Below are 15,906 nucleotides of genomic sequence, written 5' to 3'. Positions count from 1 at the left end.
TGTCAAAATCTATGCTCACAATGTTGTTCTGAGGACGGACCAAGTGAGATCCAAGGGGAAAAACTTTTGATGGGAAGAAGCTAAACAGCAAAGTTTCGACGCGCTCAATGATGCATTAGTTACATCTCCTATTTTAGCTATTGTGGATCCTTTGAAATCGTTCGAATTAGAAATGGATGCTAGTAATCGTGCTATTGGAGTAGTCCTTCTACAAGAGGGAAGACCAATTTCATTTGAAAGCAAGAAGCTTAATTCTGTCGAATAGAATTATTCTGTTTTTACGGAAGAGAACTATATACCATAGTGTCTACTTTGAAAATGTGGCGATATATTTGTATGAGCTAGTTTGAGATTGTATTTGACCATGAAACCATAAAATGGTTTACACAACAAACCGATTTGAAGGATTGAAAGGCGTGATACAAAGCTCCGGTATCATAAAGAACAATACAATGTGGTAGCTGATGCTTTTAGTCGTATGCATTAGATCCACTCTCTTCTTTCTGAGCTTCGAAGTGGACTTTTGGAATCTCTCAAGGGCAAATATGAACATAATGAAACATACTTCAAAGTGTAGGGCCATCTGAAAATGAGGGATCCTTCTCACTCCAATGCTGGTACTGTGTCTTCAACCTCCACACCCATTTCTCCTCTTTTGATTGATGAGCCGCACACATGGAAGAATTTTTTCATAGACGATGGATATCTAGTCCACAAGAGGAGAGTTTGTGTACTGACGGACACGGTCATTCAATGACAAATTCTTTATAAATGTCATGACAGTCCTAGTACAAGGTCCATACATAAAGAAAACTTATGTACTCGTATTACAACGGCCAGGTTTACACGGCATTAGGAAGATGATAGGATCTAAGAGAGCCTCTTTATTTGCCATGAGATTATGGAAGTCATTAACATTTTGACAAATAGATGCATACCATGTGTGCAAGAATTGTGGGTGTGTAAGGGTGGTCAAAAGATGCACTTTTTCTCTCAAAAAAAAGAGTGACAACTTTACAATTTTTGGCTTTGTATAACCACTACATACTATCTTCAATTTGAGTGGAGATTATAGATCTATAATATACATGCCGAGCTCTTTTGGTAGATATGTTACGTAGATATGATTTTACCCACTAGATTTTGATTTCTATTTTGGAGAAAAATTTTGAATTCAAAGGTTTTTCTTTGATTACTTTTTTAATACTAGAGATTTGATTCTCTTAAACTACCAAATAAAAAGACCCTCTTAGACCCCATTCTCTTCCTAATGAATATGTTCAAGTCTGTCTTGCATTGCCAAAAATATCAAGCAAATAAAGCAGAGCACTTGAAAGCAAAAGGTCTCTTACATCTATTAGAGATTCCTAATGATAAATGAAAAAGTATCTCTATAGATTTCATTGTGGGTTTACCAAATCACTATTCGAGATCATGGCTCGGTATGGATGGTAGTAGACCAATTAACTAAACTTTGCAAGTTTATTCCAACCAAGTCGACATTTAAAACTCCAAAGTTAGCTAAGTTGTTTGTTGGCAATTTATACAGGTTGTATAAGTTACTCAGCAACATTGTGAGTGATGGTCATCCCAACTTTAACAATCATTTCTAAAGGACTATGTTTAAACGAATGGATACACAACTCAATATCGATACGACAAATCATTTTAAAACGAATGCTTAGACTGCACGTGTTTATGAAGTGCCGGAGGATATAGTACGAACATATATTAATTAACAAAAAACAAGTCAGATTGGGAAGATTATCTCTCTGTTCTCAAGTTTGCTTACAATAGTGTCAAGCATGTGACAATAGGTTTTAATCCTTTCATGCTTATATATGATTTTCAACCTAGGTCATCAATTACGATGGGATTGGCAATTGAAAAAAATAAGCAAGTCAATGATCTATGTATGTGTCAACATGTGGATCGATAAGCATCAACCAAGTGGAAAGACATATCTAAAAAAGGTGCCACTTGAAAAAACATTAGTGTTCTTAACAAGAAACTTTCCATTTTTCTTTTCAATAACGAAAACGTTTCTTCAAGGGGGGAGTAATGTCTGGCCACGGGCCCATCTAAACCAAGCTCAAGGGTAGCTATATAAAGGGCAGAGGTTGGGTGGAGACATGTTCTAGACTTCCTCTAGTCTCACATTCGGCGTGTTCAAAATATTCTAGTACCACACCATCATCTAACTGTGCTCACTCTTGTATATGGCGTCTCTTACCTTCTTTCAAGTACACCAAACACACGAAGAATCTAGGCAATCTGAAGAGGAATCTGCTTGTAAGGTGTGCTGGTGGTTATTAGAATCCAGCCCCCTCGGTGGGCTGGCAAGGGCCTACTATGATCGTGAGAGAGAGAGAGAGAGAGAGAGAGAGAGAGAGAGGGAGGGAGGTTCAATCCTCCTAAACATGCACCCCATAAGATCAGAAAAGTTTTGATTACCTTACAAACCAAAAGAAGGCTATACCACTTCAACAAAACACAAAATCGAGATACCCATGAAAAAGGATAACGAAGCAAGACCAATAACATTGTTGTTTCAACTCGACGAAAAGAGAAGTGTTCAATACTCGCTCTAAACATTTTTCACCACTATGAGAGAACTCCTGTGTGTATTTAACAGATCAAAATCTCCCTGGTTGTAAACACAGCAAACTCCATAACTATGAAATGTATTGACAACAATGTAGTCTGTGGGCCCGAAGGCACATAAAGTGGATGTTTAGAGCTGAGTCGCACCCAGGGTCAGTGTGGGGAGTGGGTGACGAAGGAAACTAAATGTAGCGAATTTCTCTGCTGGAGTATCAATGCCATAGAAGCCCTCCTATGGCACTACTAATACCTCAAGGAATGAAGGTTTTGATTGTTCCTCAATTCATTGTAGCTTTTCCTCATCTCTTTCGAGCCCCATTCTCTCCATGAAATCTCCTTTGCATTAGCTTTCACACTGTGCGGTTAGATTGCCTTGTTCCCCCTACTCCCCGCACTACATCTGGGTGCGACTCAGCTCTTACAGTACAAGAGCTTTTCACTTTGAACAGATAAGGGCACCCAAGACGTATTCAATTTTTCTTTGAAGGGGGTGAAATAGCTCACCATACGTTGCAGCTTGACGTCATATACAACATACATGATATGGTACAAACAATCACCCTACGAGGTTAGTTGCCCTAAGTATTCACCACCCTAAACTAGCCTAAGACAAATGGATTGGTAAAAGCACAGTTCAAAGGAGATCCCCCGTCTTCTTCATACATGCCGCTCCACAGAACTCATGGGGTACCTTTGTTTCTTTTGCTGACACCCCTGAAACAGCGTAACTTGAATTTTCGGCTGAGACTCTCGAACTTGCACCTCTTCCGTGTACCTATTCCTCGAGTGTCCAAAATTAGCTTGGTGTTGGCAGAGTCCAATTCCTGAAGAGATGCATCAATGGCCCTTGATAACATCTGTGACAGACGCAAAAAGCTTCTGTTAACTTATGTGGAAGTACTTGAAAATTATCATCAAAAGTGGTACAGGCAATGTATAGTTCGCTAGCACAGAAACGTCTGTACATTAGAGTTCTGCCAGAGGAGTAAGACTCTTACAACAAGCCTTCATAATCACCTCAGTGGCCAAATATCTTGAGGTAAAATGCAGGATAAAGAGAGCGAAGTGAGGTTTTGCACCAGACATCTTGGATGTTTATTGAGATATAAAACAACTATTAGCCTTTTACCAGGTCAACCACCTACTCTAACAGCTAAGGGAGTGGGGAGGACTACCTCCTCATTTACTGCTACAGACCAATATCTCCAAGCCACCCGCTTCTGCTTACTCTTGAACCCCCTCTTCTCCACCCTCACGTAGGTTCATGTCCATCAACCCACAAAACTTCCCCAATTTCTAAAACCCAGAGGAATAGGAGTGGCCGAGATCAAGAAACCTTGCTGAATGGCCCATAGATGCCACTCAAAGGACCTCTGCACATGCTGAGTACCCCTACACCTCCTCTTTGAATAAGCTTCCTCTTAACTTTTCTCTGCTTCGATTTGATTTCATTATCTCTACTATCTTCAGTATTCCTGCCTGTTTCTATGAATGGTTCACTTAATCCACAACCAAAGGTTGTGGATTAAGAGAACCTCCTCTTTAAATAAGCTTCCTCTTAACTTTTCTCTGCTTCGATTTGATTTCCTATCTTCAGTATTTCCTGCCTGTTTCTATAAATGGTTCTCTCAATCCACAACCAAAGGTTAATATGCTCATAAGACGCTCTGCATCAAGCACAGTTCAAAGCCCCTGCCTACCTGACCTTTCTCCCACAAATAAAGAAGTGGCCAGAAAGACCAAAAAAATGTAAAATATCTCCTCCATGAAAGGTGGAAGAGTTTGACACCCTCACGCAACGCCTGTCATAAAATGAGATACATGACAATCTTCCGAGTAAACTGTAATCACCTTAATCTGCTTCTACACCAATGTGCCAAAGCATCGTCTAACCACAACCTTGCAAACCAAGGACCAAGTCCTCAGGCTAATGACAACTGTTCAATGGCTCTTAAGGTGTCCAATAAAAGACAGATACTAATTGTGAAACAAGGGCAAATTCAGCAAGGGCTGATCTCCTCTGTAGATATCATGTTGATGGGCTGATACGAGGCCCTCGTCTAAAGTTAACTAGTTTCAAATTTTCATCGAGCAGTTGAAACTTATTTCAATGGTCACTTGGGATTGAGTTCCCCTGGTATAATGCAAAAAATGTGTTCACAGACTTGGGAATTAATTGAAACATGTTCCAAGAACTAAACTACTTGAATCATCCTTAACACTAGCTTCATCCAATTCAAAAACTTTCAGCAAAACAGAAACTAAGACCTTTTCTTCATCCACAGCATTTGAAGGAGCTTCTGCAAAGTGCTCCCTTGTTGGTGATGCCTCCGCCGAGTTACCACTTAGCCCCTGCGAGGAGCACCTGCCCCAACCTTCTGTTGAAGCACCATTGGAACTTGGATATGAAAAGCAATCTCCAATTGGCTCTCTGCCTCTGGACTGTCACACAGCAGACAAGCTTATAATTGTCACTGCACTCATATTTGAAAACAATAGCATACACGTTTAGGAATGTAAGGAGAAGTAAAATAAGCGAAGCAATAGTCCGATATTTTGTTACCTCTAACAATTGGTCCAATGCAAGATGTTCAGGTGCATTAATTGTAGACTTCACTCTTTTGAGCAGGTCAATGACTTCTGTGGGGTGTTCCAAATCACCTTTGCATTGCTGCAGCTTATACTGAAATGTATTAGACAAAGAAAATAGTCCAGAAACTTTTTGACAAAAAAAAAATGATGGATGACTGCAATGCGATGTTACCATGGTGTTCTCTGGTTTGGTGACAGAAGACGATTGGCAAATGCTCTCTTTTTCTGAAACGCACCCAAAACATTATCAGCGAAAGGATTCACAACCAGACCTTATCAGCAGTTGCTACTGTCAAATACACAGACAGTAGCCAGTAACAACCTATTTCTTTAAGGGTCAAGGGGGATTTGCCAGAGTTAGAATATCATATAAAAACAAAGGAAAAATATATATACACAAAATCTGCACTCTCCGGATGTGGATAGCCGCAGAGATGTTTCTGACATTCTACCAAGGTTTCACAGTTCCAAAAGATCACTATACTACCCAAATGTTTCTTTCACCTTCACTCCTATTTATTGAATTGGCCGTAAGCAGTAGACACTTTTCACGACCCTTTTCACTGTAAATAAGCATCTTCTCTTTTTCTGCACTCCTCAATCAATGCTGCTGGTAGACACTCACTGAATTGACATGGGAGGAGCAACCTCCCGAGAGGTCACCCATCCCAATACTGTTATTGCACATGCATGCTTAACTGCAAGGTTTCCACAGACTGATCTATCTCTATCTGGCGTTAGTTTCTTCACTGGCGGCTTGCTCTTCCTCGTATGCACACCTGAATTGTTTTGCAGTGTTCTTTTGTCAAGGTTCAATGTTGCTTTTGGATACTCCATTGCCAATCACCAGCTGTTTGTGTGGTACTGGTTTACAGTTCAGCTTGCTCGTCTTAGTGTGCACACCTCAACTTGTTTTGCAGTGTTCTTTTATCAAGGCTCAATGTTGCTTTTGGATACTCTTATTGCCAATCACCAGCTGTTTGTGTGTTACTGGTTTGCAGTTTGCACGGTTGGCACCTCTTGTTCTACCACTTCTCCCTCTCCTTCCTTTGTTTCCTTGTTACCCTCTTCAAAGAGTTTTATTTCCCTTTGCTTTCTCAATTTGTATCAATGTTTCAGCTTTATCTTTGACCCTCATTTTCATATCTTTTCAAAAACTGCTGCCTCGGGGTAATTATATGATTTTATGCCTGGTTATTTTATTTGATTAGCTATGGTTTGGCTGTTGCAAGCATTGCTAGTTGAGAGAGAGAGAGAGAGAGAGAGAGAGAGAGAGAGAGAGAGAGATTTATAAACACAATAAGATGCTTTGATCAAAGAGATGTGAGGATGATCTCAATCACAAAGATGACTAGTATACAATGATATTAAACTATGACAAACCTTCAAAATTTTGTGTCTGAGGTATAGGAAGGACCTGCCCACTCAATGCCAAATGCTGCAGTCAAACGCAAATGTTTAAGCTTTGGCAGCTGGCAATAACACCATTATGCATGAACATAAACAAGGAAGTTCGTAATGAGCTTTTGCTTACAAATACCAAACATTTTAGCATAACTGATCCATGCAAAGCTCTTCCCTAAACTCCATCCTCCTGACCCTTACATAGAGAGAGAGAGAGAGAGAGAGAGAGAGAGAGAGAGAGAGAGAGAGAGAGAGAGAGAGAGAGAGAGAGAAATGAAATGAAATGAAATGTTATATTAACGTCTTCAAAAAGCCATAGTGACCTATGAGACCAGAAAGTTACAAGGTGGTGGATCTGATACAAAGCCAGAGTAACAAAATAACCTAACAATAGTACAAAACAAAGAGATATACTATGGGATCTTAGATTGGTCGATGTGATCTAAGCAAAAAACTAAGCAAAAATGGGCGGCTTGTTGGGATAGCTGAATCACAAAAGATCTAGCATCGGTCGTTGGCGAATCTCATCAATTTCCTCCATGGTTAGTATTTTGACCGGGCGTCGTGCATGCCTGGCCAGCGTGCTCCGAATCTTTTGTCGTAGCCTCCCTCGATGTTGTGGAGTCCTTCGCAGTCGTGGGCGCCTGGATTTCCCGGTTCAATCGCTCGGTCCATCAGTGTGGGCGCCTGGATTTCCTGGTTCAATCGCTCGGTCCATCAGTGTGCCTCTGGTGTGAGACGAGGGGGGGCTCTGCAATGGGAGTGGCTCTTGCGGCTGTCCCGTGTCTGCTCTGAAGAAGTCTGTGATCCGTCTTTGAGACTGGCTAGCCTCGCCATTCATCAAGCTCTCTCTGTGTCTTGACTCTCGACCAAAAGAAATATCTGCAAAATATGTATCTGTGGCATATTGATCGACCATATCCTCGAAGCTCTTATGATGTATCGCCGAAATAACCAGAACCAACGGTTTCCGAGACAAAGCATCTACCACCACATTCTTCTATCCCTGCACATGGACAATCTGGAAGTGGAACTGTGACAAGATGTTCGCCCACCGCATCTGCTTTTCCGAAAGCTGCTTCTGTGACAAGAAGTAGCCCAAACTCTGATGGTCTGTAAAGACAGTGAAATCCGCTCCAAGTAGGTAATGCCACCACTGAGTAAGAGCGTGGATAACCGCCAAAACCTCTCTCTCATAAATCTATGTTGTCATCTCCGGCCTAGAGAACAAACGGCTCTTGTAAGCTATGAAATGGCCTTCTTGCATCAAGACCACACCCAGACTACGACCACAAGCATCACAATATACTTCGAATGAATTCTGCAAGTCTGGCAAAGTCAAAATAGGTCTCGTAGTCAATTTCTCTTTCAATGTCTGAAAGGCAATCACCTCTGTGGGTCCCCACGAAAAAGGTACTCCTTTCTGTGTCAAGATATGCAAAGGGGAAGCAACCTCTGCAAACTTTCGTATGAACCGCCTATAGTACGAACACAGTCCCAAGAAGCTTCTAACTTCATGGACATTCTTCAAGTCGGGCCAATCACGGATAGTCTCTATCTTGGCTGGATCCATTTGCACTCCTGTTGTTGACACATTGTGTCCCAACAAGTGTATCTTTGGTAGGAAAAATTCACTTTCCTTTGCATTAATCACTAACGTGTGATCTCGTAATGCCTGAAAGACTTGAAGCACATGATCTCTGTGTTCTGCCTCATTCTTGGAGAAAACAATGATGTCGTCAAAGAAAGTGCCAACAAATAGCCTGTACTCTCGAAAAATCCTGTCCATCATCCGGTTAAATGTCGCAGGAGCATTGGTTAAGCCAAAAGGCATCACCAAAAACTCAAATAACCCAAAAGTCGTCCGAAAAGCTGTCTTGTAGACATCTCTCGGCGCTATCCTGATCTGATGATATCCACTCTTCAAGTCAATCCTGCTAAAGCACGAGGATCCGTGTAACCTGTCGAGTATATCATCGATCCTAGAAATCAGAAATCTGTTCTTGATGGTGATTTCGTTGAGAGTGCTATAATCGATGCACATTCTCCAAGATCCGTCTTTCTTCAAAACCAACAACACTGGAGAGCACTACGGTGAAGTACTAGGCTAGACAAGACCCTTTTCCAAGAGATCTTTCACTGGGTTCAATTCTTTTCATTCTGTACTCGGCTCACACGGTACGGTGGCCGATTTGGTGGCATGCTTCCAGGTATCAGATCAATGGTTTGATCTTCAGGCCCTCTGAAAAGTAATCGGCATGAGTGTGGAGAAAAATCTTGGCGTTCTTTTGATCAGGTCAAAACATATTCAACCTTTATCCATCGTTCAGTTCTCTCCCAAAAGAATGAGTAAGAAACTGAAGTTCATCAAGTACAATCTCTAAGCCCTTCATTTATCAAAGTCGCTTTCTCGGCCCGATAGTCAACCACGGCATAGTTCTTGTGGTACCAAGGGATCCTGAGTAGAACGTCAATCGCGTGCCCTGAACACCCTTGTCATTGCAAACAAAGTTTACCAATGCTTGGTGTAATGGCAACATCCCATCCGGGTGCCAGTCGAACTACCTCCGCCTGTGGCGTCACTCTGTCGGGCGTAATTCCAAATCGAGCCGCCAATTCCAAGTGAAAAGAAGTTGGCCTTGACTCCTTCAAAAGAGCTTCCTGATCCTTCACTTTGCCCCGAAAACGGCAAAGTTTGTACTTTCATTCATTAGATTCGGTGCAGGTCCCACACCATGTGGTACCAGTTCTGCTTTTCTATCTGCCTTTTCTGCCACATTCCTCAGCTGCTCTCGAACTCTCAGGCCTATCGTCATTCTTATCATTTCGTTCTTTCTGTGCCTTGTTAGGGCACTTCGCGGAGATATGTCCATGTTCCCCGCATCCAAAGCACTTCCCCTCTCTAATGAAGTGAGCTCTCTCCTCAGGAGTAAGCTTGGGTCGTGCATCCTTTTTCTCTGGGTTGCTCTTTTTCTTTCTACTTTCATTCCCAGAAGTCTGTTCGGCTCGTTGTGTCATGGCCTCATCTGTGGGGTAGGTCAGACTGCCAGAGTGAATGGCAAAAGCCCCGCTTCGCATGACTCATCAACTCCTGAATAGAAGCTGACTTCTGTTCCAAGCAATGATCTCGGATCTCTGTAGGTAGACCCAAGGTAAACCGTTCAATCTGTTCTCTGAACGAGATCTTCTTGAATGAAGAGGCGGGTAGAAAAAAGCTCCAGAATCTTTCACAATAAGCATTGATTGTATCTTTCTTGGTCATCCGAAGATGGTTCCAAGCAGCTCGTACATCTCGTTCATATTCTTGCGTCAACCAAGAAGAAATAAAAAGCTTCTTAAATTTCAGCCATTTAACTGGCCCAGTGTTGTCTAAAAGAAGCGTGGACCACCAAGTACGAGCATTCCTCTTAAAGTAAGAGGCAGCTCTCCGAATCTTGGAGTGCTCTGAATAGCGTCCTCCCGCGAAAGCGATGTCAAACTGCTGTATAAAAGACAAAGCCTTCGAAGCATCCGAGTATCCTGAAAAGGTATCAAACTTGATCGAGTGGCCACCTTCCTTAAACTCTCGGACTTTCTTGCTTTTATCTTCAAGAAAGTCATACTGATTGGCTTTGTAAAAATTCTTCTTGTTCGCATAAAAGTTTCCGTTGTCAGAGTCTAAATTGTTCGTAGACGAGTTCTCTGTAGAAGTGTCACTCACTGGGCGAGACTTAGACTTCCTTGCCTTTTTCTTGCCCTTTCCGAAGCGTTGTTTCTTGCTTCGCTTTTTGCTTTTCTTGTCTTCTTCGCTCGAGTCCGAAGAGCTAGAAGAACTGTCAGAAGAAGAAGAACTGGGTAGGTCTTCAAACTTGACGCGCTTCTTCAATTTCTTTGCCTTGTCAAATGTCGACCGACGACCCAAATATCCCGGGAAGTCCGTACTTTTCTTCTGCTTTTTGCCGTGCTTTTTGCCTTTCTTTTGCACGTTGAAAAGCTGAGCAATCCGCACATCAACCACGTTCTCCAGTTCCTTCTCCGTATATTTCTTGGAGGCAGAAGGCTTCTTGAGAGCCGGTTTTGGGAGTGGTGTTGTGGTTCTCTGCCACTCCATCTGTACCTCTTCCAAAGAGATATATTTTTCCATCTTCGGATCCTTGGCAAAATTGAGCATCATCTTTGTTGCATCATCGATCAATTTTCAACGCTCCATCTCTCGCTGCTCCGCTGGAGTAGGCCTAGGCGGGCCATACTCCGTGCTGGAATCTTCGTTGTGATCCCTGCCCGCATCTCCAGATGCAGAGGGAGTCGACTAATCATTGCCTGAAGCCATAGGTGCCGCGGGAAAAAAATTCGGGGATCGGATTTCTTGTAGAAGAGAAATCAGCCGTGCTCTGATACCACTGTAACAGACTTGGACACTCCAAGTCCATAATCCACCGCGACAGCACCAAATAACCACTTCAAAACAATTCACAGATCACAATAGATTTGCACTGGCCCGGCGGAGTTCCGTGCCTAGAGATATTGGCCCCAAAGACTGGCGCCCCTTTCGGTATTTCTCTTTATATTAATCAGTCCAAAGTACAAGAGAGTGGGTCAGGATTCACTCTCAGACTTTGCGTCCAGATGCTATGAGAAGTGAAGCCCTCACCACGTATTTAAAGGTACAAGGGATGCCCAAAAGCAAAGCCCCAAAAGCTTTTAAAATAAAAAGCATCAGTTCTCTCTCTTAGAGAGTCTTTTTTTTATAAAAAAAAGCAAGTTCTCTCTCTTTCTCATGGCGTGGAGAAAAAGCAAGTTTCGAATCGCTCATCATTAAAATATATATATATATATTTTTAGCCTCCGCGATTTCCAAAAATTAGGGTTTTTGGCAGAAATTAGGGTTTCTGTTGTCCGCCACGTCATCACTTTGTGACAGTACCCCCCCGTAAAGCTACTATCTAGAGGACTCCAAGGCCGACCTGGCATATTAAATATTTGTCTCTAGTAGTATGTGCATAAAGGAGACTAATCTGGTAAGCGCCTTTATCTCCATGGTTCCTCTTTTTTTTTTTTTTTACTTTTTTTGTGAGAGGGTGGGTGGGTTTTGGGGGGGGGGGGGGGGGGTCCTGCTAACTCCGCTCTAATGATCTCATGTGGCACGGAGGCCTTGGCTCTCATCAGCTGAGAGATCATAGATAGGCCTCTCCACCCATCCTGACCCACTGAGGGCCCCAACCCTGAACCCCATAGAGCATAGCTGAAGCTACCAAGGTATCAAAGAGCTAGAGCTTGGTTCCGGGTTCCTGGAATTGAACATGTAAACACATCCTCTTCAATCCTCCCAAGGCCGCACACGCTCTTGTCAGTCTAGTCTCTGCTGCTCTCTTCAAACAAAACCTTGGCCCAATGAAGACTACCTCAAGATAAGTGTATGAATCTGTATACTCCGCAGTCTCCTGATCATTATTGAATGTAGGTGTTGATCTCCTGATCCACTACGGCGTGGTGTTAAATAGCATAATTTGGTTTTACCAAGGTTTACAGACAATCCACTATCCTCGACAAAGCTATGTAATGCATCCAAATATCGTTGCATACCCTTTGGTGAGTCCGAGATCAACACAATATCATCAGCATATAACAACAATGGAATCCATGTCCCTGCCAGCTGGGCACCTCTATCACCCTTTCTCAATGTAATCAGAAAGCTCATCTATATACATACCAAATAGAGTGGGGGACAATCGACAACCTTGTTTCACTCTAATAGTACTAATCTGTATAGAGCCATGATCCCCCAAATCAACTCATTAGGCACTCCCATCTTTTGTAGTTTGCGCATCAATCTGGCTTTGGACACCATGTCAAATGCTTTGCGAAAATCCACAAAGCTACAATAAATATGTCTTCCATGTGCCCTACCCTCCTCAATGATGGCTCTGAGTGTCAAAATATGATCAAGAGTGGAGAAGCATCTCTTGAAACCAGCCTGTCCCGCTGCATGTACAACCTCACTCTCTGCCAATCAGCTCAAGTTTCAACTGCTGCTCAAGAATAGATGCATACAACCGTGCCATTGTATGTCCAATCTTGATAGTACGGCAAGCTCCTTATAAATCTCAGTGGTAAAGAAGGTACTGATAGATGGGCATGGCTCAAGAGCATGTGGAAGGAGTGTCTATCCAAGGACCGTATATAAAGATGTTGCATACTGACCCCACACATCAGGTGAAGTCATCGCTGGGGGAGGGGAGTGCTCATGAAAGAGACACCATGCCTCTCCTAAGTCTCTATTCAAGAACAACTAGTATAAGTCTTGCTCCATCTGAGCTAGGAACGCTCGCTTCTTCCGTCGCACAAGGTGCCAAAACGCTATCCATCACACAAGGTGCTCGCTTCTTCCGTCGCTCAACATTATTCGAGACTATCTGTGATTGATGACCCCTAGGAGAAGATCCCTCTGAAGTTGTGCTCTCGTCTCTCTACACTCATCATACCGAGGCATGCTCCCAAGACGGCGTCGCTAATCAGGCTGAGAGTGTGGGTATGCCTCTGCTCAGTAAGGTGGTGATCTCCTCCACTGAGAGTCCTTGCATGGCTGTTGTACATAGAAGATCATAGATCTCCTCTGTATAGACAAAGTCAGTCTCTAGTGTAAATGTATAGCAGGTATGTGTCCTCCTCCTTGACACCTTAGCTGTATTGTACTGAAAAGAGACTAAAAGTGTCAAAAGAGCATGATCCACTTCTACACCCATTGGTCTAGGTCCTATTGTGAAATCATGAATGCAAGGGATGAAGCTCGGTTGTGCTATAACATAGTCCATTGTGCTAGCCCCATGCCTATGTGGTAAGAGGTAAACACAGTTGCTGCAGGGTCTCTCTCTCTCTCTCTCTCTCTCTCTCTCTCTCTCTCTCTCTCTCTCTCTCTCTCTCTCTCTCTCTCACAAATGGATAGAAGTCGCTAAGAAAGGGAAAGGGAAAGAAACCACATCTATCCCCACTCCTACAATCATCAACATGACTTTAGAAGAAGAGCAACGGAGGAAGACTAGACCTCTGCACATACGAATAACCGGTCGATGTGGAAGGGGAAGTCGACGAACTTCTCCGCATGATGGGTAGTCAGGCTACTCATACGAAAGCATGGAGGGTAGGGAAGAAGACACAAGGAAATGGGAAGACTTTAAAGGAAAGAGCTCTAATCATGCGCTTCCCATCCATGGAGGCAAAGAAGGACTTTTTGAAGAAGCGTCCTACACTAAAGAAAACGGGCATATTCCTTGGAGATGACCTCACACTCACACAGCTTGCTCATATGAAAGAAGTTACGCCCGAGATAATGACAACCCGAGAGAAGGGGAAAGTGGCCTTCTACAGGGATGGACGAGTGGTTATTTTGGAGAAGCGCCCCGCATGATGGTGCGAAACCTATGGGACCACACTCAGAGTGGCTACATGGAATTGTAATGAATCTTTGCGCCTTGATGTAGGGGCCTTTGAGGATAGTTTCACAGGGAGAGACATCATTTTCTACTCTGAGACGCATCAGGCATAGTTACCCGGAACGCGGAACGGGAACAGCAACGGGATCCCCCGCGGAACGGGGGAACGGTGAGGGGTCTAGAACGGGAACGGCGCGGAATGGGAGGCATAAAAACACCCAAATAATGCAATTTTAAGCTCTGTGTGATTGAATAATAGTAGTGTCAGAGTCCTTTGACTCTAATACTCACAAAAAGTTGATGAAGACCCTTCAACCTTAGTGTGTCGTATAGACTTGAGAGCTTGAGGGGGGAGGGACGCGGAGACGGAGAGAGAGAGAGAGAGAGAGAGAGAGAGAGAGAGAGAGAGAGAGAGAGAGAGAGAGAGAGAGAGGGAGAGAGAGAGAGAGAGAGAGAGAGAGAGAGAGAGAGAGAGAGAGAGAGAGAGAGAGAGCTTAAAAGTGGGAGACTCGACTCTCGAGAGAGCTTGAGAGAGAGGGGGAAAGGGAGAGAGCCTTGTCGACTCTAGAGTCTAAAGTCTAGACTAACAAGGCTAGAGCTTGAGAGTCAAGATTCGAGATTCGAGAGGGTAGAGCTTGAGCTTTGACCCTTGAAAGCTTGTGTGCACTGTGAAGGTAAGAGGTGGGGGGAAGGGCACTTAAGAAGGGGGAGCCTCACAAGCCGTTCCCAGCCACTCCGCAAGGGATTTGCCATTCGTAACCGTTCCGGGCCATTCCGAGCTGGCCGTTCCGGTACCAAAACTCCCTGTGGAATGTCTGGCCGTTCTGGACCATTCCGGGCCATGAAAACCCTCCAGAACACCGGAACCACAGGGGGGCGTTCCCTGGTAACTCTGGCATCGGGCCCCGGGGCAGTCCATGCCCCATGTGAGCGGATACAAACGGGAGACAACTTGCAGACAAGAGACTAGATCAAAGCACAGAGGACAAGGTTCACGAGGAGTGGCAGTCTTATTCAGGGAGGAGCTACAGTCTCTGAAGACTGATACATATACCTCGAAGGGATCAGCATGCTAGGTACATGTGGGTGAGACTGAAGGCGGAGACAGGCAAATATCTCTACATCGCTATTTGCTATTTCCCTCCAAGTACGTCAGTATCTGCATCACCTAGAGGACAGTCCCCCTTCTCTATTTTGGATGATGATATATGGGATTTTTCCAAATGGCGACATTATTATCTTGGGGGATTTCAATGCTAGGATTGCCCATCACCAGACAGTACTCTATGATACCTCAGAGGAGTGGATGCGGGAGCTTGATATTACAGAAATGGGTCTATCTAGATTTCATAAGATGAGGAACACACTGAGTATGGCAGATACTTGATCGATATGGGGACTGCACATGGATTGGCCATTTTGAATGGCCTACAGAAATTCCCTGCAGCAGCAACAGCAGGTGGTTTTACATGCTTTCCACATCGTCATGGCGCTAGTGCAGTGGATTATGTTATGGCTCCGCCAAGACTCGTTCCCTTCCTTTCAGGATTTCATGGTGGGAACTAGGCCAGTTGCAGTGGCAGTCGATCATGCTATCTTGTCTTTCACTCTATCGTTCCAGTTCAACGCGGCTCCATTAGGAGAGGCCTCCACACATACTCGGTATACTTTCACGAGGGAGACGGATCACGTGTACACTGATGAGATATACTGATGAGCTCACTGGAACCACAGGGAGGCGTTCCCTGGTAACTCTGGCACAGGAGCCAGGACGACCACTAGATGAGCTCACCCAGATTCTGACAGAGACGCTCCATGATGCAGCATCATAGGCATATCCCCACAACCAGCCTACACGCAGACGAGTTTCTCCACTCTTGACCAGATTTTGACACTC

The 15,906-nt window shown here is 43.8% G+C and overlaps 1 protein-coding gene across 5 annotated transcripts in view; it reads right to left on the bottom strand.

Annotated features, from left to right (window-relative positions):
- Positions 1-2,668: 2,668 nt before the first annotated feature.
- The window catches only part of LOC147465042 (uncharacterized), a 36,052-nt gene continuing 22,814 nt past the window's right edge, over positions 2,669-15,906 (bottom strand). For 2 of the 5 annotated variants that reach the window (XM_086517679.1, XM_086517654.1), the window contains 5 exons: positions 6,580-6,634; positions 5,369-5,421; positions 5,168-5,287; positions 4,873-5,046; positions 2,669-3,461 (listed from right to left, as the gene is read on the bottom strand). In XM_086517679.1, coding sequence (XP_086373805.1) covers positions 3,285-3,461; positions 4,873-5,046; positions 5,168-5,287; positions 5,369-5,421; positions 6,580-6,634 — 579 coding nt within the window. In that variant the 3' untranslated portion in view covers positions 2,669-3,284. The remainder of the gene's footprint in view (positions 3,462-4,872; positions 5,047-5,167; positions 5,288-5,368; positions 5,422-6,579; positions 6,635-15,906) is intronic. The other 3 variants (XM_086517663.1, XR_015188827.1, XR_015188828.1) reach the window with 3 other exon arrangements.

The sequence above is a fragment of the Adiantum capillus-veneris genome, chromosome 1, assembly GCF_014529385.1.
Source record: "Adiantum capillus-veneris isolate H3 chromosome 1, ASM1452938v2, whole genome shotgun sequence".
NCBI classification, from domain to species: domain Eukaryota; kingdom Viridiplantae; phylum Streptophyta; class Polypodiopsida; order Polypodiales; family Pteridaceae; genus Adiantum; species Adiantum capillus-veneris.
This window is presented reverse-complemented; position numbering and strand designations above follow the sequence as displayed.